The sequence below is a fragment of the Ceratotherium simum genome, chromosome 26 (genome assembly GCF_057802395.1).
Source record: "Ceratotherium simum simum isolate JZ-2026a chromosome 26, ASM5780239v1, whole genome shotgun sequence".
NCBI classification, from domain to species: Eukaryota; Metazoa; Chordata; class Mammalia; order Perissodactyla; family Rhinocerotidae; genus Ceratotherium; species Ceratotherium simum.
The window spans coordinates 28,126,099-28,152,122 of NC_141925.1; the positions used below are offsets into that span (position 1 = coordinate 28,126,099).

The window sequence follows — 26,024 nt, forward strand, 5'->3', positions numbered from 1 at the left end:
CAAATTTAAAATATCTGTCCCGTGGAAGAAAAAAAAAAATCACAGAATTAAAATAAAACAAAAAACAACATTTTGGAATCCATTTGCATGAAATATGACAAACAAATGGTTAATCCCACTACTACCTAAAAATTCATTCATATGTATGAGAAAGAGTTTTCTCAAGAGTATTACCATAATAAAACAATAAGAATTAAAGCAACTTGAGGTTCTGTATAAAATTGCAATGAAATTAGCCAATTAAATCCTTTAAACTTGGGAGAGATTTTGGGGGGCTTCACCAAAAGGATCTTGCCCATTGGGGGATAATTTCTTCCGGGCTTGGACGGCACTGGAGGAAGGAAACTGTTCTGGCCCCAGACAGCTGCGTCCTTTCACATCCCTAGGGCTCAAATGTCAGAGAAGCAGCTTCTACAGACAAGGCACTTGCCACTCTGATGACAAGGATTAATTTGCAATTAACAAAGATTAATTTGGTAACTTTTGCTGTAGAGTCTAGAATTTACAATGGTGCCTCTGGTTACCATGTATGACCTGTAGGCAAGCTCTCAAATTCATCTCTAATTCCACCTTCAAATTCATTCTCCATATAGCTGCCAGAATAATCTAAAAATGCAAATGTGGTCGCGTCATTCAACCTAGTTCTCCAACGCTTTCTTCTACCATACTTTTACCCTTCCTATCTTGCACTTAATTTTTTTGTATAGATTTACATTTATTGCTTAATTAAACTTTTATTTTATTAAAACAAAACATACACAATCTCATCCCATTTCTGTAAGCTCCATGTTTCTAAATAACAATGTTACTATTTCTTCATGTTTAAATTTTAGGTATTTTAAATTGATTTTTGGTTTCCGAAGATGAAAATTTAACTTTCTTATACTATGCACACCTCACACACACATTTCGCCTCCTCCTTCTTCCAATATAGTTATACCATAATTTGCGGTTAAATAAATATCCAATATTTACATTTGTATGACTATATTGTTCACAGCTGAGCCACAGAGTATATGAAATTGCAATTCCTTTCTTGAGGAACTTTTGTTTTTTTCTGTAGTGAATAATTGCTTTGCTTTCTCACAAGCTTTTTTTTTCTGTCTACCACTAATTCAGTCTCAAATTTTCTGAAAGAATGGTAAAAAAAAAAAAAATCTTGCAAAGCCAACAAAAGCCAAAATAAACAAGTGAGACTACATCAAGCAAAGAAAACCATCAACAAAATGAAAACACAACCTACTGAATGGCAGAAAATATTTGCAAGTCATATATCTGATAAGGATTCAATTTCCAAAATATATAAAGAACTCATACAACTCAATAGCAAAAAAACAAGCAATCCTATTAAAAAAATGGGCAGAGGATTTGAATGGACATTTTTCCAGAGAAGGCAGATGGCCTATAGGTACATGAAAAGATGTTCAACATCACTAATCACCAGGGAAATGCAAATCAAAACCACAATGAGATATCACCTCACGCCTGTTAGAATAGCTATTATCAAAAAGACAAGAAATAACAAGCGTTGGCGAGAATGTGGAGAAAAGGGAACTCTTATGCACTGTTGGCGGGAATGTAAATTGGTGCAGCCACTATGGAAAACAGTATGGAGGTTCCTCAAAAAATTAAAAATAGAACTACCACAAGATCCAGCTATTCCACTTCTGGGTATTTATCCAAAGAAAACAAAAACACTAATTCGAAAAGATATATGCACTCCCATGTTCACTACAGCATTATTTACGTTAGCCAAGATATGGAAACAACCTAAGTGTCCATTGATGTATGAATGAATAAAGAAAATGTGGTGTATATATACAATAGAATACTATTCAGCCTTAAAAAAAGAACAAAACCCTGCCACTTGCAACAACGTGGATGGACCTTGAGGGCATTATGCTAGGTGAAATAAGTCAGAGCGAGAAAGACAATAACACATAATCCCACTTATATGAAGATTCTTAAAAGAAAAAAAAACAAGCTCATTGATACAGAGAACAGATTGGTCGTTGCTAGAGGCTGGGGCTGGGGAGTGGGTCAAACAGATGAAGGGAGTCAAAAGGTATAAACTTCCAGTTATAAAATAAATAAGTCATGGGGATGTAATGTACAGCATGGTGACTATGGTTAATAATACTGCATTGCACATTTGAAAGTTGCTATGAAAGTATATCTTAAAAGTTCTCATTACAAGAAAAAAATCTGTAACTATGTATGATGATGGATGTGGTGGTCACTTTGCAATGCATACAAATATCGAATCATGTTGTACACCTGAAACTAATATAATGTTTTATCTCACTTATACCTCAATAAAAAAATAAAAATAATGATGAATCTTCTTAATTCAGTCAATAACACCAGGTAATCAAATAATTCTATCTCCCAGCCCCCTTTGGAGACATACCTCCTGCAGCCCTCCATCCTCTTGTTCCAAGATGGCATGATTGATCTCTTGGTCAGCTACACAGCTGTCACCCTGGAATGTTAACCCCAGAACATCCCTTCATTATCTTTCCAGGATCTGCCTTTAGTACTCTCCTGTTTGAATCCCCTGTCTCCTCCATCCTATTGTCATTCTCTTTCTTACTTTACTCCTTTGTTTTACTAGAGTATATCCTTGAGTAGCTTCCTAAAAACAGATGCAGGGAAGTTAAAATTGTTGAGACTCTACATAAATGTAATGTATTTACTTTGTGCTTGCTCTCGGTACAAAGTATTTTATGGCTGACTATAGAATTCTAAGTTGAAAATAATTCTTCAACTTGTCTCCTAGTATTTAACGTTACTACTGAGAAACTCAATACCAAGCGTATTTGATCCACATTTTCTCTCTGAAAACTTTTAGGACTTTCTCTTCATCTAGGCTGTACTAAAATTTTACATTTACATTTCTTAATGTGGGTTTAATTTTTTTCTTTTCATTCATCATGTGGTCACTGCGTGGGACCTTCTAACCTGAAAGCTCATGTCCTACAGTTCTGGGAAATTTTCTTGTATAATTTGTTTGATGATTTTCTTCTCTCTGTTTCCTCTCTTCTCTTTCTGATATTCCTATTAGTTGATGTTAAACTTGCTGGACTGATCAAATTCTTTTAAATCTTTTCTCTTCTGTTTTTCATTTCTTTTTTTCTCTCTTTCAGAAGATTTCCTCAATGCTATCTTTCAACCTTTTGTTGAATTATTTATTTCTATCTTATTTTTAGCTTCCAAAATTTCTTTTTTATTCTCTGATTATTACTTTAACATAGCACTTGGCTCTTGTTTTGTGAATAAAACAAAACATTCCATGATCTATCTAAGTCATTAACTATACTTTTAATGTTTGTAGTGTCTGGTTCCTCCAAATGCCTTTTCCATTGCTGTTATTATTAAGGCCTTTTATAACAGAGACTCTCCTGAGATGTCCAGGGATCCTGGCTCTCCTTCCTTATTTCAGAGTAAGACAGCTATGTGTAGATGGATGGAGCTTTACAACAGCATGCTTTCCTAATAGATAATGAGCAGAACCCAACCACTTTTGGGGGCAGGTATCCCAACTATCAGATCTATCGGCCTTTTTCTAAGTCTGGATGGTTTCTTCTGAGTGGATTCTTCAAACTCGTGACCACAGGGGGTGTGAAAACCTGAAGGGGTAATAAAGATGAGGGGGTCCCCATTTAGTACACAGCCTTATCCTCTATCCTTGGGTACATCTTATGAACTAAAGCCAAGAGTTCACCTCCTCCAGAGAGTAAAGCTCCCATATTCCATCAGGTAGGGAAGGGCAGTTTCTGGCTGTGCAGAGTTGGAGAAAGGATCTGGGGATACAACTGCAATCCTTCTATTCAAATCTACCTCCCAGCCTTCAGAAGTACCTGGGTTCTGAAGGGTGACTAGGTTGCATTCTTCTGCTCTTACCACTACTTTCCACCACATGCAGGAGGTTGGGTCTCAGCCTCATCCAGTTTGCTATGTCAATTACCATTCATCCATCCTCTTCCCATTTTCCAAAACTTTGTAGGTGTCTCTTCCTTGCTGTCATCACCTGTTTACGTGTCCCATATAGGTTGCCATCCTCTCTAGTCCTTTACTATCATCTTAGTAAAGTTTCAAGAGGGATCAGATGTAAGTGGTATGTATATTCAAGCCACCATGCTACACTACAGAGCACTATCGAGCTACGCATTCCTCCCTAAGCACGCCATGTTTTTATTTGCACCCTCAACTCTGCTCTTGCTGTTCCCCTGTCTGGTCCACCCTTATCCCTCTCCTCTCTTCAATTTTCCAACTGTTAATGGTCCTTCAAGATTAAGCTCAGGCATCATCTCAAGCAGGAAACTTTCCCAGATCCTCCCTGCACATGCTGTGTCTATCTCCAGCCTGACACACACCACGTAGACCGCACTGTGCTGAACTGATCTCCCTGCATGTCTGTCTCCCCGCCTAGACAAGAAACAAGTAAGCAAGGACTCTGTCTTATCCGATGTTCCGCCTCTAGGGTGGGGCAAACCATCTGGCACATAATGAGTGTCCACTTATATTTGTTCAACTGACCCGTTTCCAGTAAGATCCATGTTGGAAGCATTTTCATTCCCATAGGAGTGAAAAAATATGGCTCTGTTTATTTGCCAAGGTCCAAATAAGAAAGGCTAATCAGAGAGCACCAGGAAATGAAAACAGCCAGATGTTTTTGAGAGCAAAAGTCCAGGAACACAAAATAGCTTCCAACAGGGGTGATATATGTTTTCCTAGCAATTCAAAATGAATATATGCTTATTAGGCAGAGAGAGAGATTTAACAGGTTTCTCGGCTAATGCTGCAATTTTAAATCCATTTAAGATAATTTTCTTTATCTTGAATCTATTTTTCTCAGTAACCAGGGTATTTAACTGATTTGTACAAAATCCATTTGAAAAAGAAATAATCTACTCTAAGCAAGGGCACTCTCTAAATGGAAAAAGAAAGAAACTACAAATCTAATAGAAGGCGAAGAACCTGTTAGAGAAGCCAAGGTGGACTCCCGCCTAGAAAATAGGTTTTCCTCCAGGATCCTGATTCTATAACCAATCTCTCTTCTCTATTTCACAAAGAGAAGACAAATAATTCTTAAATCTGAGCGCACAGAACAAAAGCCTTTCATAAGACAACCAAGATGCAAACAAACTGTTTAAAAGGTGAGAATCTCAAACAAAACAGCATAAACTGAAACAATCATAGGATGTACTTTATCACCTATGAGCATGGCAAAGCATTTTTTAAATGCTAATACCCAGTTTTGGAAGGGTCAAGGAAAATTCCAATAGGAGCAGAGATTGCTATAAACTTTCTGGAGGGAAATATCACAAGATGTCTCTCGAGTTGCCAAAAATATTCCTATAATGTGATCTCAGGATTATACTTCTGCAAGTGTGGATTAAGAAAGTAAATATCAAACCAACACACACAAAGACTTGAGTGGAAAGATATTCATCAAAGTGCTATTTATAACAGTGAAAAATAGAAAATGACCTAAATTTCCAACAATGGAAATAATGATCATAATTAATAACATCACAAAGTGCTCATGAAACAATATTAAATGAAAAAAGGGTAAAAATAATATATCATGTGCTCATAACCTGTACAGAAAATAGACTGGAAAACAATACACAAAGATTTTCCCAGTCACTATCTATAGGTAATGAGATCTTGGTGATTTTTGTTTTTTATTTAAAACTTTTTGTATGGAGGACCTTTCTATATGTTTCTGGATTACTTGTATAAAAATTTAAATTTTTTATTTAGCTAATATTTCATAATCAACAGTACTCAGTTTATTGATTGTGCAGGAGATTAAGACAAAAGCTCCCCCGCTAGTTACAAATGACCTAGAAAATGTCACAGACTCGGGTCTACACCCTGCCACGTGATGGAGCAAGCTCCTCTGAATGACTGAATCAGAACTTACTTGGTGGGGCGATAATCCGGAATGGAACGATCCAGTGAAATTTTTTCACTGAGGTAGGAATTGTAGCCATACTTCTCATGGGGTCCCTTGGCTTTTTCTTCTTCAGCTGGGGAAAGGGTAGCAGGAAGGCCCCCTTTGCCCCGCCCACCATAACCTTCAATGAGCCCAAGGGATTTGGATAAGCCTAGAAAAAGGAAGGGAAAAAAGAATTATTTGAAGACCAACACACCAGGATATGTCATTCAAGTTGAGATACAGCTCAACTTGATACAGATACAGAAATTTTAACATTACTTGTCACAGAAAAAATTATGTCCTTAATTTATCAATCCAGAAATATGCCCTAAACACATTTATATTGAGAGGAAAGTCAAGGCAACTGTGAGTTCTGGGGTTAAAGTCTGGTTACCGATGAGGAGCCTCTCCCTCCTTTTGGGCACTAGGTGGATAGGGATCTATAGATCCTTAACTGGGAGAAACACGGACCAAGGAGGATGCCCGAAATGGGACAGAATGGGGACTAGTATTCATGCCTATTTCCCTCTCTCAATGGGGCAGTTACAACCAGGCTAGATATTCCCAGCGATACTCAGTACACAGCATAGGAAAAGCCAGGAATGGGAACTGCCAAACTGCAGGTGATTTTGCTTCATTTGAACAGAGAATGACATACAGATTGATTTTACCATGAGTCTAAAGTGTGTAACAGTCTGACACAGTTCTTTACATAATGGTTTTATTTAAATTTTATCTAAATGGCAAAAGGAAATACAAAATGTTTGAGAATAAATCACAGAGCAAAAACCCCATAAGGATGATAACCGTGCCAAGTAGAGTAGGAGGCCTGAGTAATAAGCATCAATGAGCAATTGCAAGTTCCCAGGATGGTGGCAGCTTTATACCTATTATTCCACGATACGATAAACAGTTTGATGGGCAATTTTTAAATCCTAGAGTTATGGGAGGTTTTACTTCTCATCTAGAAAACTTGTTGTTAAGGGCTCTCATTCCCCTTTGCCATTTCAAATGCTCAAGATACTCAGCACATACTCAGGCATGCTCACGTGCACGCACACACACACACACACACACACAGGACACTTTATCCATAAAAGTCTCATTGCTGCCACTGGCAGGAAGAACACGGACCAGAGATGTAAACAGCTCCCTTAGCTTTCACAGTGGGCAGCCCACAGAGCCTAGGAGGACCCAAACCACCCAGGAAGGCATCCCCAGGCAAGCCAAAGCACAACAAATCTGCTCTGGTCACAGGATGGTCCTCCATCACATAACAACAAGACTTGTGTTCCCTTTTCCTGCTTCTCTAAAAACAGAAATTTATTTTCTGTGCTACCAAAATCCAAAAGCAAAGGTTGAGCAAGCATCTCAGAATCAGTCTCAAGCGAACATCATTTTTCTGCCAGAGAATCATTTCCACTGTCCACTATGTTCTTTAGGAACTCTGACATCTTTTCTGCCTGCCACCATCCCAATAGAAAAGATATACCAGGGCTGGCCCTGTGGCTTAGCGGTTAAGTGCACACGCTCCATTACTGGCAGCCCGAGTTCGGATCCCGGGCGCGCACCAACACACCGCTTTGCCAGCCATGCTGAGGCCGCATCCCACATACAGCAACTAGAAGGATGTGCAACTATGACATACAACTATCTACTGGAGCTTGGGGGAAAAAAAGGAGGAGGATTGGCAATAGATGTTAGCTCAGAGCCAGTCTTCCTCAGCAAAAAGAGGAGGATTAGCACAGATGTTAGCTCAGGGCTGATCTCCCTCACAAAAAAATAAAAAGAAAAGATATACCAGGCAAATACTAGCCAAAAGAAAGCTGGGATGGCTCTATTAACATCAGATAAAACAGACTTTAGAGCAAACAGCTTTATGGGGATAAATAAGGTCATTACATAATGATAAAAGTAATAATCCAGCAGAATGCTATTAAGAAGTATAAATCACCACGCACCTAACAACATAGCTTCAAATTACATAAAACAAAAACAGACCACATTACAAAGAGAAATCAACAAATGCACAATCATTTTGGGAAATATTAACACATCTCTCAGTACTCAACAGATCAGAAGGACAAAAATTTAGCAAAGATACAGATGAACTGAACAAAAAAATTAACAAGCTTGATCTAATGGACCCTACACTTGACTTTATAATAAGTACATATTATCTACATGAGCATGTGGAACATTTAAATAATTGACAGGCCACAAACAAGTCTAAACCTATTTTACACATCATCTTTGAACATAAAGCAATAAAAAAACAGAAACCAATAAAAAATACCACAAAGAATCCACACATTTTGGCAATTTAAAAAGACTTCTAAAACAATCATATAATTAATCATAGTGCCATTAGAAGATATATGAAATTGATAGAACATGAAGTAGGACATCTCAAAACTTGTAGGATAGTGCTAAAACAATAATTGGAAGGAACTCTATAACTTTAAATACATATATTAGGGGGGAGAAAGAAAAGATGGATAATTAATGAGGTAAGCATCTATCCCAAGGAGTTAGAAAAAGCAGAGAGGAAACAAAGAAAGCAATAAAAAGAACAAAAATGAATGACACATACATACACAAAAGAAAGACAGACAGCAAGGAAGGAAGGAAGTAGGAGGGAGTAGGAGGGAGGGAAAGAGGATGGGAGGGAAGGAGGGAGAGAGAGAGGAAGGAAGGGAGGGAGGGAGGAAGGAAGGAAGGAAGCAAGGAAGGAAGGAAGGAGGGCAGGAGGGAGAGAGGGAGGGAAAGAGAGAGACAAACTAAGTTCAGCAAGTCTGGACAAAAAAAAAAAGAGAGAGGGAAGGGACATGTTCCCTTCAGGGAAGACTTACCTATTCATCACAGCAGACACAGTGCCTAGGGCCCACAATACTTTTAGGGGCCCAGGAAAACGTTTAAATTTCTTTTTAAATCAGAAGAATGCATTCATAAAATAAAATTTTTACTTTTTTTTTTTTTATAGAAGAAAAAACTTATAAAGGCCAAAGTGCCTAGGGTCCACAAAAGTCTTTATTTGGCCCTGGTTCCCTCGAGGTTAGATTTTTATCTATAAGTGACAAGGTGCCTAAAGCATGGAGAAGGAAAGTACAAGGCCTGAGGCATGGCTTGTAATTTTTACCTAGAAGGTGGAGAGCACAAGGACAGACCCCAGCCACTAACAATAATGACAGCTACCATTCATTGAGCATCTACTGTGTGCTGGGAACCCTGATAAGAGCTTTATGTATACTCTATTACTGCTTCCTCTAGCTCCCAACAACCTCATGAGAAAGGTATTATTATGATCCCTACTTGACAAATGAGGACACTGAGTCCAAGAACGCAGTAATTTGGTTAAGTTTCCGTGGCTAGTAAAGGAAGATAAGACCTGTGTTCTGGGTGTAGTTAGAGATATAAAGGAGAATAAAAGCTGGGCTCTGTGATAGATAAGGAGACCAGTTCTGGAGCTCTTGCAGAAGCCTAGACAAAGGATGGTAACAGCCTCATTTTAAGACACTGGTGGTAGTGATCAAAAGGAGAGGAGGGATTTGAGAAATATTTAAGACATACCATCACAAAGCAGGAGACAGACAAGTGTTAGGGTGAGAGAGAGGAAGAAGTGAGTGAGCCTGGGGCTTCCAGTGTGAGGACAGGGTGGTAACACTACTCACAAAGACAAGGCATACAGAAGAAAGCTTGAGAAGATGAGTTCTGTTCTCTACACGTGGTATATGGAGCATCCACGGGACATTCAGATGTTCGGGGGGTAGCTGAAACACAGGAGAATGGAAGTTCAGATCGCAGAGGAGGTCCAAGATATGAACCTGGCAGCCATCGGCATGGAAGACCCTGTAGCCACAATAGCCGGTGGGGGCTGGAGGGGTAGTGAGGGATGTTGATTGGCAAGAAGGAGACAGACAGATAATGCTCAGGAAGTGTTCTCTGACCACACTCCCTCTTGTATACTTCCACCATATCTAAAGTAGGAATTGCATACTTCAAAACTTACTTCTTCTTTGCTCTATACACACGCTCTCTCACTGAAGCTACATTTGAACCTCAAGACTTCAAGGAACTGAGACTTAAAAGAACAGAGAAACATCTCGACAAGAACCAAGCGGTTAAGCTTCCTGCTTCTCTTCATAAATACATCTGACCACTCTCTCTCCACCCACGGATGATCACTGTTTAGGCTTTAAATTTTTTTAATGCTTTTACATCCATTTTTCTATTAGACAGACAGGGTAGATATTACCATGATCACTTTAGAGATAAAGAAACAGAGGCTCAGAAGGAGCAATACATGACCATCCGAAAGTAATGGAGACAGAATAAGACATTCCTCCCACCACCCCCCAACACACAAATGCTTTGTCCAGGAAATCCTGTAGGAAAGAAGAGCCTGGAATTGAAAACATGATGAAGAATGGTAAAATAAATGGTAGTAAACACATAAAAAGAAATATTATATGGCAGTGAAAATGAACAACTTGTAGATAAAGGCATGAAGCTCACAGACTCAATGTAAAGCAAAAAGCAAGCACCAAAAATGCATATAAGTCCATTTATACAAAGTTTTAAAAAATAATCAAAATATAGTTGAGAGATAAAAACTTATGTGATGAAACTATAAACAGCAGCAAAAATCCACAGACAGTGGATTATGACTGGGGAGCAACACACAAATGACCTCCCAGGTATTGGTAATGCTCCATTGCAAAGCTGGGAGGTAGATACCACTAGTATTCATTATACGATTATTACCTGACATACATGTGATATATATAACGTATTAAATACTGCATAGCAACAAAAAAAAGATGATAAAGAGACACTAACAGTGGGGTTTCTTCTTGTTTTGTGTGCTTTTACTCATTCACCCTGGCTTTCTCTTTTCCTTACCCAGTACTCATTGCCTTTTCTTACAAGCCACAAACTCAGCCTTCTGTGTTTTTCTCGCCAGCATGGAGTCCGGGGTTCAAGGAAGGAGACTACCGGAATGGGGCAGAATTGCCCTTCAACTTAACTCAGCAGCTTCAGTGGAAAGCATCTGATTCCTCCTCTTATTTCACCCGTGTGGTTTGGTTAGCACATCTTTTTCTTCCCTTGACGATACAGCTTCTCTTTTTGTCCAGTCTAAATAGATAGCTTCCAATTCCAAGTCATTAAATGCCACCTCGGAGCTAAAATGCATTTCAGCTGTGCCTGCCCAGCACGGACAGCCTTTCACTGCAGGCAGAAGTGCCAGGGACGGAATTTATTATAAATTGGCACAGGAATTAAGACTAGGAACGCATGCTAATCCCACCAAGGACACACAAGGAACGACAGTTCCCGGTGAGATTTTTCTTCCCTTTCTGTGGCATTATTTCTTCCACTATGAAAGGCACCCACTTAGCAGCCTCCAAGATCATCCCTCACAGTGCGATGTGACAACTATGAATTATATATTTTGTGGTCCATGTGCTCCCATTTTCCCCCCAATTTAATCTGCCACAAAGGTTCAACAAAGCAGCAAAAATTTTCACTGGATTTTAATGTGCTTACTTAGCAGGCCCCAGAAACTGCTGGCAAAGTTAAATAGGAGTTCAAGTTCAGTGACAATATTCAAGTTGGTCTTCATGTAGCCAGAAAAAGTCGCCAGTGGAGCAAGCTGGGATGACTCCATGCACCCAGGGAACCTTCTTTTCTGAAAGTGCCCTTTGCTCTTTGGCCAGAAGCAACTGCAGCTGCTGCAGACTGTTATGAACTTGTAGGCATGGAAGTCACAACTGGCAAAGGAGAGAGGGAAGAGAATGGGGTGGCTGGTTGGCACCAGGCCTGGGAGGACTCATGATTCCCTTCTCCTTCAGGCACTGCCTCCTGAGTTCTTTTAGCTGAAGACTGCAGAGCCAAGGGGCAAGAAGTTGAAGATAAAGGGAGGAAGAACATATTGAGGTTGGTCATTCCGTAGCACCTAGACCGAACATTCTTCATGTTTCTCTCCAGATCCCTCTCCACCCTCTTTACCTGCTTCCTGCCCCAGGAGACAGACCTAAGTAGACAGCATCAAAGGTTCCCTTGCCTTTTGGCTTTGAGTTGGGTTCAACCAAGAGGAGGCACCTTGAGGAGACTGATGGAAAGAGAGAGAGGTTGGAGTATTTATTCCCCCAGCTCCCTCCCGATTGGGCGGTGTTTTGGTAGAGGCTGCGTTCTTCTACGTCACAGTTACTATCAGGCAGCCCTCTCGGAGGTTAGCCTAGGCTTACAGCTAACCCTGTGCTCTGTTATCCGCTCCCTCCTCCTTCCCCTTCAGGCCTTGGCAGGGCCACTGCTCCCTCCTCTGTTGCTAGCTCTAGGGTGATTCACCATCCTTTGTCATTCCTTGTTGATTTCTCTTAACTCTGCCCAAACCCTTGTAAATGTTTTGCTAAACTCTCTTCCATCACCCCTTCTAAGTGTGCCATCTGTTTCCTGCTGGGATCCTGACAGATACAGCATCTTACCTATCCCCATGGGAGGACTTCTCCTACGGTACCACGTCCACGTATTCTCCTTAAGGGCAGGGATGTGGTCACCCCAGGGCCTGACGCACAGAAAGCTCTTAAAAACTGTTGAGTACAGGGATGAACAGAGATAAGACCTGGAGATTCAACCTGGAGCGATCTATTATAAAATGAATAGTTGATGTCAAGAAAGAAAATTAAATATCTATGATAAAAACATCTACTAAGAGAATAGGGATTAAGACTACATATAGTATATTTATATTCATAAAGAAGCAGAGAGTGTGCACTGATGAATGTCATGGGGAAATCAAGCCTGGAAAAGGCCATTTGGTCTGGCAGTGAAAAGAGCCCTGGTGACCTTGGAGATGACCATCAGTGAAGTAAGTGCTTCCAGGCTGGTAAAGAGACGAGGCAGGAGTTGGGGCTTCCCCTCAGTCAGGATGCCTTGGCTGAGGCGTGTAGAGGATCGTGTGCTAACCATGTTTCGTATTCCAGCAACAACCAACTAGAACACGTAATGTCAAAAAAATTCTATTTATCAAAGCAACAAATATTGCAGTATACCTAGAAATAACTTTAACCAATAGGAAGAAAATTATAAAATTTTACTAAATGGGATAAAATGAGAATAAAATAAATTGGCAGAGAGAGACATATTTTTGAATTAGAAGATGGAATGTCATGAAAATAAATTTCCTCTTTTTTAATGTACAAGTTTGATGTAATTCTAAGCGGGATTTTTTTTTCCAGAACATAACAAAAGGTTCTAAAATTAACCAGAAGAACACAGAGGTGAGAACACTTAGATTTTTTTTTTAAAGAAGAAAAATGAGGGGGGTTTCTCTATCTGATATTAAGTTAGGAAATGAAGCAATAATAATTAAAGTGGCATGGTGGCTGGGAGAAAATTTTACGTAGATGCTGGGAGGTGAGGCTCAAAAATATTTTTTTCTGAAATAGTCATCCAGTTTTCCAAACATTAAGTAATAAAAACAACCTCCACTTTGGAAATTTTAGAAATCCCCTTCTAGTGCAGTCGAGTCAGCACCTAATTTCTGCACAACATCTCACGTGGATGACAGAGCAGCGGCACCTCTCTCACCGGGAGCCCAGGAATCCGAGGTGTGCATGCTTGATGACCGCTCAGCAAGAGTAAATCACTCTGCCCACGTGTGTCTTGGGTTCGGCCAAGCTACAAAGGCTCCTTAGCGGCAGCAAAAATAAAGAGCCAAGGCTGTAAATCAACTCCAAGCTGCCTTCCCACCTCCCACTATACAACTAAGGACATAATTTTCTCCAGGGTTACAGTTTAAACTTATGAGTTTACAGATAACCAGCATCGTTCTTTCAGAAATAGGGATGGTACTCACAACAGATGCCCAAACTCCAGAATAGATAGAGACTGCAGCAAAATGCAATCTGGTGCCTTGTCAACTCATAAAGCTCCTCACCATCTCGGCAGCCATGGCCCAGTGTGGGCAAAATCACACACACACACACACACACACACACACACACAGCCAAAGAGCCCAGCATGTCTCGTGGCCTGTCTTCAGTCCGGTGAGTGTGTGTCAGGGGGTCTCTGCAGAGAGGCCTGACTTCTCCTGAAGGTCACAGAGTCCTGGGGAGATCCCACATGATGCTAAAGCATTTGGAAGTCAACAAAAGTTATAAACAATCAGGAGTCACAGCCATAAGCTCAATAATGAGCAATAATTCCTGGTTTATTCCTGGCCAACTTGCATGCATGCCTGGGAGAGTGACGAGCCTTCCGGAGGAAGCCAGCCTGATCATAGAGATAAACAGGGAGGTCACCTGGGAAACGCGTGAAGAGGAACCAGGAAGGGACTTACCCCACCAGCCAGTAAAACATACTGAAAAGCTCTAATAATAAAGACAGTGAGAGAGGAACAGGAAATGACAGGCAGATCAATGGAAGAGAAAAGCTAGTCCAGAAACATCGCTGAGAGAGAGCACACCACCATTTTGGATGCAAATGTTAGTGATAATTAGTTAAACTGACAAATGTTCATTAGCTACAAAGCACTATACTAAGCCCTTTAATTATTATATATATGTACATATACACACAATATTTATGTTAAACATATATGCTAACTGTATATATAGATGTGCTAAATATATATGTTTTAAATCACTTAATTCATATATATATATAAAATATTTTTAAATTCATTACTCAAATGACTCTTGGCGCTAGTTCTCACCTATCTCTTGACTCTGTTCTTCCTCTCCATCACTTCTGACCACCCCGATTCAAGTTCAAGTCATCTTCTTTGAGTTATTGCAGTCAACTCCTAATACTATCTTCAGAGTGAGCTTTCTAACATGCGAATCTGATCTCTGCCTGCTTAAAATTCATTAGTGCATTCCTGCTGCCCATGGAAAAAAGTCCAAAAGTCTTCATGTAATATACAAAGCTGCTCCTTAGCTGACTCCTTGCCCAGCCTCATCCTCTGCCTCTTCCTCTGTTGCATCCTTTGTTTTAGCTATCCCACCCTCTTCTGAGGCTTCTAAAAAGCCACTGCCCCTCAATGCCTCTGCCAGTCATCCTTGCTACTCAGCACAACCCTGAAAACCCTCTCTGAACTCTACCTAACCCAGAAAGTTAGCTCCTTGGTGGAAACTCAACCAAAGCATTGCTCATATCATATTATATGTGTAATTGACTGTTTACTCGCAAGAGCACAGGCCTCTTGTGAACAGGAAGACATCTCTGCATCTTACACACAGTCTGGCACATAGTAAGCACCTCATACATGTTGTACACGTGAATGAATGGCTGAATGAGAAAGTGAGTGAATGAATGAATGCATAAGTGAATGAGTGCATTACAAGCTGGGCTGGCCAAGTATATTACCACGTTCTAGTGTTGATACAGAAATCTCCCGGAGACGTGTCAGAAATTGGTAAACACCGCTTCACGAACTCACATCAAGTCATTATTGATTCCCCAGTTCGTATATTAATATGATGATCTTGACATTTGTTGACATCTGCATTAATATGATGGTTTTGACATTTTCTGTCCCGTATCCTCAGTGCTTCCCAGACGTGATGTCCAAAGGTTATATTAGTTTTAATATCTTGAATGAAATCATAAGAGTTCAACTGCCCCAGTTGCTTCTTGGTGGAAGACAACTGAGCAAGTCATTCCCCAAGTCTAAGGAGGATAGTACACTTGGGGTCCAACTTCGAATCTTGAGTTGGAAGGAAGGAGCAATGAACTGCCAACCCCCATCCACCCATCCAGTGCAGGAATTCCAGAGAGATGGCCACCCAGCTTGTACTGTATTCCTCCAGGAATAAAGAAATCATTACCTTGCAGGGAGGGCATTCCTGGTTTACAGTTCAAATAGATAAAATTTCAAACACGTATAGCTCAGTTTCTCCTACCCAGTGGTGTTACTTCTCTCTTCTATATCTATCATGCCAATAATTACACTTTCATATTATTTTCAAATATTTTAAGACATTATCATGATCTGTACTCATATTTTTTGCCCCCAGGCTAAACATATCCTCTCTTTCAACCATCTTTATAGGACCATGTTTTCAAATTTTCCATGATTTCTCAGTCTGCTCAGGCAGCTATAACAAAATACCATATAGCAAGTGGCTTAAACAATGGACATTTATTTCTTACAGTTCTAGAGGCTGGGAAGTCCAAGATCAAGGGGCCAGCAGATTTGGTTCTTGGTGAGGGCTCTCTTCCTGGCTTGTAGACAGCCACCTCCTCACTATGTCCTCATATGGTGGAGAGAGAGGAAGCCCTGGTGTCTCTTCCTTTTCTTTTAAGGGCACTATCCCATCATGGGGACTCCACCCTCATGACCTCGTCTAAATCTAAGTACCTCCCAAAGGCTCCACCCCCAAGACCATCACATTGAGGGGTTAGGGCTACAACACATGAATTTTGGGGGGACACAAACATTCAATCTATAACACATGGTCATCCACTGCTGGATTCTGTCCTAGAAGACAAAACGATGACTAATAGGTCTCTGGATGTGCGCTCCCCCCAGAGCCCAAAATACTGGAAGTACATTTTTGCCCATTAACCAAACTGTTCATGCAGCATTTGCAGTTCTAAGAGATATGAATCATTGTTATGAGCTTGAAACGCCTTTGGAACAAACTGTCCATAAATTCCCAAACTGCAGTTTTATTCAAAATGACATGTCTTACATGTATTATGAACTTTATACTTCCTGGGATCTTTCTACAAAGATATTTAATTTGATCCTCAGAATGGCCCCATCTACATTCAACAGATAAGAAAAGGGAAGCCCAATGAGGATGAAGAATGTCCCTTAGATCACTGAAAGTAAACAGTGGTGGATCCAGAACCTGGGCCTCTGTATTTCAGGTCGCCAAGCACACTTTAAGGAAAGGCACTTGCAGATTTCATGCCACCGTGATGAAGAGGATCAAAATCAAAAAGGTCTGAATCTCACTCTTGGTGCCAAACAAACATTGGCACCAACACCCCCCTGTGTGTGGAGGTGATCAACACATGTCTCTGGCCTGGCCCAGGCTCTGGCTAATGCATACGTCTGAGTGCGTAGGTGAAAAGAATATTTCTAACAAAATAAAGAAGAGTTTGGCAACCATCAGACTCTTGGAGCAGATGGATGAAAGATGCTGGCTGCACAGGTTAATTGTGTCACTTAGCCTTACATCACTTACAAAACTAGACAAGGAGAAAAAAAGCTGACCGAGGGCCAGGTGGGAAATATGCTGAATTGAAGAAAGCCCCCTGTCACAGCCTATGAAATTTGCTGGCTCAAACGGACGCAAGACACTGCAGACCAGGCCATTTGCCACATTCACTCAGCACCTGCCAGTCCCAACAGCTTTCTGAGGCAATTCCCGCTCCTCCACTTCTCATGCCCCAAACCCTCCTACTAGGATTTATTCCTAATGAGAGGGGTTAAATAGAAGGGAGAGAGGGCAGTGAAGGTTAGCAACACTAACCTTCACCAAATTCTGCAAAAAACATATAATGTTTTAATATCATATATGTAGACTCACAGATTTTCTTCTTCTTTTTTTTTTGTGAGGAAGATCGGCCCTGAGCTAACATCCAATCCTCCTCTCTTTGCTGAGGAAGACTGGCCCTGGGCTAACATCATGCCCATCTTCCTCTACTTTATACGGGACGCCGCCACAGCATGGCTTGACAAGCAGTGCGTCGGTGCGCGCCCGGAATCCAAACTGGCGAACCCCGGGCCGCCGCAGCGGAGCACGTACACTTAACCGCTTGCGCCACTGGGCCGGCCCCGACTCACAGATTTTTAAGTGACAACAAACGTGGTCAGATCATAGAGGGTGAATTGTGAATTCAGAAGAGGGATAAGGAAGAGTAAGACAAAACAAAAATGAACCACCCTAGGAAAATGCTGCTACCCCCTTCACCCCCCAAAATCATCAGAATCACCTCCCTTCAACACACACACACACACACACCTACCACCACCACCATCATCACCATTGCCACCACCACCACCACCACCACCAACACCACCTACCACCACCACCACCACCAACACCACCACCACCACCATCACCATCACCACCATCACCATCCCTAATTTATTATTAGAACCTGGAAACAACAAAATACTTATCTCAAAGAGCTATTCAGAAGCACCCAAGCTTAAAAAAACACACATCCGGGTTACTCATAAAAAGACTCTGTTAACAAGATCTCAGTTACTTACAAGTATATTTCCTCCTTTAAGTACTTCTCCAAGGTGGTATATTAGATTTTTGTTCAGCAAAAATATACTCTCTGCCCTCCACCCCCTAGGAGGAGTACACATCCCCACTCCATTAATGTTGGGCCGGACCATTTTGCTGGGCAGAGTATACTTCCCCACCCTTAACTTTGGGCTTTGCCATGAAACTTTCTGTGGCCAACAAGGTACTAGTGGTTGTGACATGAGCAGTGGCTTGAAATGTGCTTGCACTGTTGGTCTTGGCCTCTTCATCCTGACACCATCATGACAACACACTTTGGGTGGCTCACTGGTCCAAGGAGGATGAGAGACACATGGAGCAGCTGGATCCAATCTGTAGCTTAGAACCAAGCCCAGCTGAACTCAGCCCACACCAGCCAAACCCTGCTTATCTGAAGACACATGAGAGAAAGAGAGGCTTCAAGAAGAGCTCGCTTTTACATTTCTGTCCTGAGCAACAAAGAATGTTGAACATTGGTGCCATTTACTAAGAGAAGCGAGGGAGGAAAAGATTTTGGGTGTGAGGTGGTGTGACACAGAATTAAGAGTTTGGATGGGATATATTAAATTGGAGGTGCCTATGAGACATCCAAATGGAGATGGCAAGCATATGATTCAGGATGAGGTCAGGTTTGCAGATGTAAAATTGGGATTCACTGGTGTCTAAAGAGAATTTAAAGACATGGTCCTTGAGGAGTCACCTAGGCAACAGAGATACACAGAGAGAAAGGAAGCCTGAATCCTGAGCCTGGGCATGCCAACAAGAAGGGCTGAGGAAAAAAAACTGAGAGGAACGTAGACAGAAAACCTGGAAATGCTGGCCTCTGAGAACTACCCTTTGGATTTGGTGATGCTGAGGCATCAAGTGAATTTTGCAGGACTAATTTCAGGGAACCAAAGCCCAGAGTAGGTGCAAGGGAGAAGAGGTGAAGAAATGAAGGCAGCAGGTACAGGCAATACCTCCAAGGAGTCTGCTATAAAAGAGAGCAATGTGGAGCTGCTTCTATTCTAGGGATCATTAAGGAAAAATAATTACCCTAACAAAAAAAATAAATAAAGCTTGGCATGCGCAGGACATGTTTCTGTAGATTGTAAGGCCCACTCTGCCATGGTCGGCCGATGGCATTGGACAAATCTCTGCCACAAAGCTCGCACGTGTGGAACGGGGACGTGGACTTGAGAGTCCCTTGTAACTCTCAGATTCCATGCTCCTCTCTCTGCTGCTCCAGTGTGAAAACATAGGTGACAGAATGAGAACACAAGCAAGAAAGCACATCCATCAGTAAACGAAGAATGTGGAAGAACAGGACTGCGTCTGGAAATCCATAGATTTCCAAAGGCCTTCACTACCGTGGTTTTGTGGTTCTGTGTGGCCTATACAGTGGGGAATTGTGAGGTCCCAACACCTGATGCAAACCTCAGAAACCAGAAGAAGGGAAGTAAGAAGCAAAATTCTTCTTTATCTGGATGGGCCCAGACACAGCAACATAGACACTATCTTAGAATTTATCCACTAGATGTACAAGTGGTAAAATCCAACTTCTTGGAGAATTGATAAATTTAGCAGATACAAAATACTCTCCCTGAATAAATATGAAATGACTGAATACACAAAAACCCAGACTCACAGGATCATCCAGGGCCACTCCAGCCCCCGACCTAATGCAGTAGGTATCCTCCACATTGTTGCCAGGCCGGAATCCAGCCTCAAAATAAACACCACAGAGGTACAACTCACTCCTCAGCCCCTAAACAGCCTACTGCATTGGGCTCATTTTAAATGCTCTCTGAATAGCATCAATGTCGGCCTCATCATGATATCTTCCACACATTTGGTCCCATTTCTGCCTGTGGACACACAGAAAAAGGCTGACCTCAGGGCTCCTGAGCTATTGATGTTGTCACAATCCCAGAGCACCAGGCATCACCTGACCAGAACAGATTTCTCCATCTTCCCTCTGCCCCGGTTCGGCTCACAAGCTCTGCACCGCTCCACGGGCCTTTGGTTTCTTGCCTTGCTAGAGTTCGTAGATGAGGAAAACAAACAGCAGGGATAGTAGAGGGGAGCATTCCGTGCAAAAACGTACAGCCCTGTGCCTTGCATGGTTAACAGACCTGCCCAGCCCCAACTGGAGGCTGCGCGTTTATGCAGGTGAACAAGCAGCACGGTTGGGGTATTTCCCTGAAGAGAGGTAAAAGTGGATACGATAGACCGAAAGAAAATGCACACACTCCCACGCCCCAGTTCCTCTCTCTCCCTTAGGAAATGCCCAGAGTTTCTGGAAATCATCTATGAAAAACACCCCGAATGGGTGAGTCTTGGCTTGAGAAGATCTGGAAGCCTTTGGGGGATTAATGGCCTACAGAGCATGTGTATCCTAAGAGGCCCCAATATTGAAATTCCAGGTTCCATTTCCAAAGAGCTGGAGTGAATGGACATGGAAACAGTGTCTCCATTGCTCTTCTTTCTGGCCTCAGGGCCACTCTCCCCAGCACGTGCCTGTTAACCCAGGCCAGGGCCAGAACATTCAGGAGGTAGGAGGCAAACACATCTGCCCAGGTGTGCAGGTGTGGGTGGTACCACCAGCCTTCCCCCCTCTCTGGAGGGTCAGCAGTGCCCGTTTAACTTGGCCGGGAGAAGCTCTTTAACCTGGGATGTACTTATTTATACCCCTACTTGTGCAAAAACAACAAAACAACAAGAATTGAAGCAAAAATCAGGAATTGAGAGAATAAGTAACTGAGAAGTGACAAAATAAAATGTTGATCCGAGGCAGGTGTGGTGGACATGGGCAGAGTTGGAAGATACTGTATACAGGTGGTCTCAGGAATTGTCCAGCTGCTCCCACCTGGTGGGGCTCCAGTGACCACAGTCAGGGACCTGGCCTTGTCCTCCCTCGGGTTCTGACCCATGGTATCCTCCTGGGCCCCAGGCGGCCTGTAAGGCTCTTGGCTTCCCTTGGCTTCTGCTCTAGTTCCAGCTGCAGACACAGGACAAAGGCTGGTTACTCTGCAGAGTTCTGGCCGCTGCACTGGACACAGCCTCTCTGCCCAACGCTGGTTTGTTGCGTTAACTGACACTGGGCTGGTTTCCTCCACGCTCTGCTATGTCACAGTCCTCCTCATCTGCCCTCCAGGCTGCACTTACACTTTGCCCACCACCCCATGGAGCAGGATCTCAGGGTTTCAGTCTTAGGGGAGGCCCCAACTTGGTCATATAACAATAACCTCAGTGATTTCTCTCTTTCTCTCTGTCTTAAACTCTCAGAACCTCAGTTTCTTATGCCGTAAAGGAGGGATAATAACTATAAGCTTATATGACAGAACACACACCAAGAGGATAGCATAGTGCCTCGCAAACAGTAGAGGCTCAAATAGTAAGGACGCCCTTGTACATTGCTGGTAGAGATGTAAAATGGTGTAGCCACTTTAGAAAACAGCTTGGCAGTTCCTCAAAAGGTTAAACACAGACTTGCCATGTGACCCAGGAATTCCACTCCTAGATATGTACCCTAGAGAAATGAAAACATATGTCCATACAAAAACTTGTATGCAAATGTTCATAGCAGCATTTTTCATAACAGCCAAAAAGTGCAAAAAACCCAAATGTCCATCAACTGTTGACTAGATAAACAAAAGGTGGTCTATCCACACAATGGAATATTATTTGGCCATACAAAGGAATAAAGTACTGATACACACTACAACATGAATAAACCTTGAAAACATTACACTAAGTTAAAGCCAAACAAAAAAAACCAAGCATACTGTATGATTACATATATATGAAATGTCCAGAACTGGCAAATGCATAGAAATAAACAACAACAAAAGTAGATTCATAGTTGCCAGGGGAGTGACCGCTAATGGTTACAGGGTTTCTTTGTGGGATGATGAAAATATTCTAGAATTAGATGGTGGTTATTTGTACACCTTAAAAGGGTAAATTTTATGGTAGGTGAACTATATCTTGATAAAATAAAATAGAAACAGAATATGCAACAAAAAACAATAGTAAAGGCTATTTACTGTCTTTCCTTAACTTTCTTGTTTCCACTTCAAAATTGTATGACCATCAAGCTCAGAGCAGCCTCTTCAGGCTCTAATGCAGCTGCCTGAGACCAAAATGTAAAAGGGCGTTTCCTTACCTCTTTCTCTGTTGGGTCGTATATCTGGCTCTAACTCTATATTTATCTATCTATCCATCCATCTGTCTGTCTGTCTATCTATGTATCATCTATCTAAAATTTCATCCTACTTCCTTTCCTCTGCACAGTTCTCTGTCTTATTTATCCTGCCTAATTCAGTTATTATTGCCAAATAAATTAGAAGCAGGTTTGTGTGGTGGTTTTACACACACAACACATGCACACACACACACAATTTTCTGTTCTTCAGGAATAATGAACTACCATAACTTTTCCATTCCATTGTCTGCAGGGGAATAAACTACAGACCAAAAATATATTTCAGTTTTTTTTATTTTATAAAGGTAGAAAAAATCACTGTCCCTACAAGGATGAAAGGCAACATTTACCTCCCCTCCACTCATAATGGCTAAGAGTGAGCCAAAATTAAACAATCTTTTTCAAAATCCATTAGAGGGAAGGTTTTCTTCCAAGCAGACAACCCAGTGAGCGCCTTGTGAATTTTCCTGACATCTCACATGACACAATGTCCCCTTTAATCCTCTCCCAAGGCTAACAACCATGGCAGCTCAACCCTTCACATCTAATTTCCTTTTAAAACCAGGTTTCTGAAGGGGCCAGGCATCCAGCACAACAGCTACTCTGGAAGGATTCCAAGGAGCAAAAATTGCCTCAAACCCAATATGTAATCATTGTTATGCAAATCGCCTTCATAGAGAGAAACTCAGAGTCAATATACATTTTCTCTCCAGACCGGCTTGCTCTCTCCCCTAATTAGCTTTTATTGAGCTATGGCTCACCATTTTTTAAGGTCAAAACTCTCCTTTACAGAATATTCACCTGACTCATTGAAGATACTTTTCAGAGGCTGCTTTCATTCCTGATAATTATTCTTTCCTAAAGAGACACAAGCGCTGGGGCTTGCTTGTGCGTTTTTGTTGCGTTGGACAGGTGGCCACACTGCAGGAGAACCTTTGCTCCTCAATTACTATCCTTCTTCATTTACTCTTTCAAATTTCAACTCACTGAAAGAGTGTCTTTCCAAGCACTCAGATACCTGGAGGGAAAAAGCATCCTGAGGATGCAGCCTTGTCCTCCTAGAATCTACAGTCTGGACAGGAATCTGAGATACACCCACTTTGCTTACATGGTAGAGATAAAGACCCGTGAGAACAATTTTTAGGATGATTCAGAGAATGGTGAGATCAATAAGAGCTTAGAATAACCTATTCATGTTGATAATATCCAAGGATGGTAAGAAATGATGCTCCTAGTTCAACAAATGGAAAAGTCTGTGGCTCTCCTCCCCATGGACTGAGTTGGGAGTTTATAAATCTCTGTTTGGGGAAGCCCTCACCTGCCAAGCCCACCAAGCACAGCCAATGCGCCCTCCACCAGTGAGCACAGCTAGGAAGGGAGCTGCTACAACGAGACTTGTGACAAGGGTGCAGCAAATGAAACAGAAAAGAAGAGTCATTCGTGCCTTCAACCAACATAGATTTATTGGGCACACACTATTCTCCAGACCTAGAGATTTACCTGCAAATAAAACAGACACAATTTCCAGGCCTCATGCCTCCTACGGACTAAAGGGGAAGGCGACATTAAGCAACTAATTATACAAGGAATTAATTTCAATTAGGTGAAGTGCAACAAGTGAGGTGTATGGCATGAAACATGCCCTGTTACATGCTGTTATATGTTGAAGTCTCAACTCCTACTGCCTCAGAATGTCACTGTATTTGGAGATAAAGTCTAAAGAGGTGATTAAGCTAAAATGAGCTGTTAGGGTGGGTCCTAATCCAATGTGACTAGTGTCCTACAAGAAGAGGAGGAGACACCAGGAATGAGCACACAGAGAAAGATCGTGTGAAGAGGGCAGCCATCAAGCCGAGGAGAGAGGCCTCTAGAGGAACCAACACTTCTGGTACCTTGATTTTGGACTCTCATCCTCCAGAATTGTGAGACAATAAATTTCTGTTCTTTAAGCCATCCAGTCTGTGGTTTTTTGCTATGGCAGCCCTAGCAAACCAATACCCAATCACAGACAATTCTGGTAAATTTTTGAGGGCTTTTTAGCAGTGGTGACTTGGAGGTAGAATTAACATCAAGGTTTCGATCCAAGTAAATTGGTAATGATGGAAGAACTGGTGGAGGCAGACAGACGGACAGCTGGGCGGGAAGGTGAGCTATACTCTAGACGAATGTTCTCTTCCATCTCAGCCATCGCCGAGGTCCTTCTTAGCTTCAGTATCTTATGCTTCTCCCACACGGGGACTGGTGAGCAACTGCACAGTACATCCACCCACATCCTTAAAAATGAACACTGCTGTTCCTTCTCTAGCCTATCTCAAGAACTATAACGAGTCAAGGGAAGGCACTCTCAACTGTGTCCTCGTCACAGCTCTATGCTGACAAGTTGTGTACCCTGGTTAATCTCTCCCCTGCCCTGCATGTCTGTTTCCGTGTTTATAGAAGGCAGACGTTGTCCCAGACTACAGGTTTTCAACCTGTGCTCTGGGGAAAAGAGAAGCATGAGCTGTGATCCCTCTCAGCTTTTGCGATTTTTTATGTTATTCATACTTTAGTTTAAAAAAAAAAAAATCTTCCTCTATCAACCTCTGTTTTTCACAACCTTAAATATTTATTTTTAAAAACTCTCTATATTTTATTCTTCCAAAAAGTATTCTCTTACCAACCTACTTTTAACACTTGTCTTATATTTTACTTCATTTTTTATTTTTTAAAATTTTAATGCTGTAAGTTTTAGCTTTTTATCTCCTTTATCAAAAATCTCAATTATTGTGTCTTCTTGTTTTATTTCCTGGAAACACTTTATTTCCCTGTTTTTACTTTTTTTATTTCTTGCTTTTAGAACTATTTTAACCTTCTGCCCTCTTTTTAGGATACTACCTTTTACAGTCATCCTTTCCTACGTATTTCTTGAGGATTTGTTTCTATATTGGCCAACATGCGGTAGGAGTGGAGGCTGGAGAGGCTGCTATACTCACCATGGGGACACTAGAGTGGTTCTTTCTCCCACATACATCCATTTCAGCTGCCCGGCCAGGCTCCCTCACCCCCAGGCTCTCCCAGACCTCCTAAGGCAGCTCTCAAGGAGCACATCTCTTCAGATGGTTGTGAAGGCCTTCCAGATAATGCTCCCTAGGGCAACAGTATGCAGATGGCACATCTGAGTGACCAGAGGGAAGATTTAAGAAACGCAGCACCTTCCTATCCTTCTATGAGAAATCAATTGTTTGGAAATCGATACTGTTAGATACTGGAATTAGGGCAATCTAGGCCCCAAATCCATCACAACACTGAAGTGATGAGTGGAGGTCCCTCCCAGAGAGAGAAGAAACCAGGCGACCACCAGCTTTGCGCTCATCCTGCCAGCCTCTGGAATACTTATTTCTGAATTTCCCCCTCCTTTTCCTTTCCTCTTGGCTGAATTCTTGAAAGATATCCTCTGGGGGAGGAGGGGCAACTTCTGAGTTCATGAAGGTCCCAGAGTGGCTGACTAGAGCGGAGCTTATCCCAGCTAGGCTTTTCCTGTTGTGTCCTGTTGGATAGCTTATTAATGTGTCAGGGCAGCTGTACCTACTAAGAATGTGGAGACCTGGGCCAGAGGCAGAGGCCATTTTATTTAACTCTGGCTGTGCTCTGGTGAAAACTT

The 26,024-nt window shown here is 41.8% G+C and overlaps 1 protein-coding gene across 1 annotated transcript in view; it reads right to left on the reverse strand.

Moving 5' to 3' along the window:
* GALNT17 (polypeptide N-acetylgalactosaminyltransferase 17) overlaps nucleotides 1–26,024 on the reverse strand; it is a 442,868-nt gene that overhangs the window by 284,909 nt on the left and 131,935 nt on the right. The window contains exon 2 of the mRNA XM_004439509.3: nucleotides 5,933–6,116. Within this exon, the coding sequence (XP_004439566.1) occupies nucleotides 5,933–6,116 (184 nt within the window). The remainder of the gene's footprint in view (nucleotides 1–5,932; nucleotides 6,117–26,024) is intronic.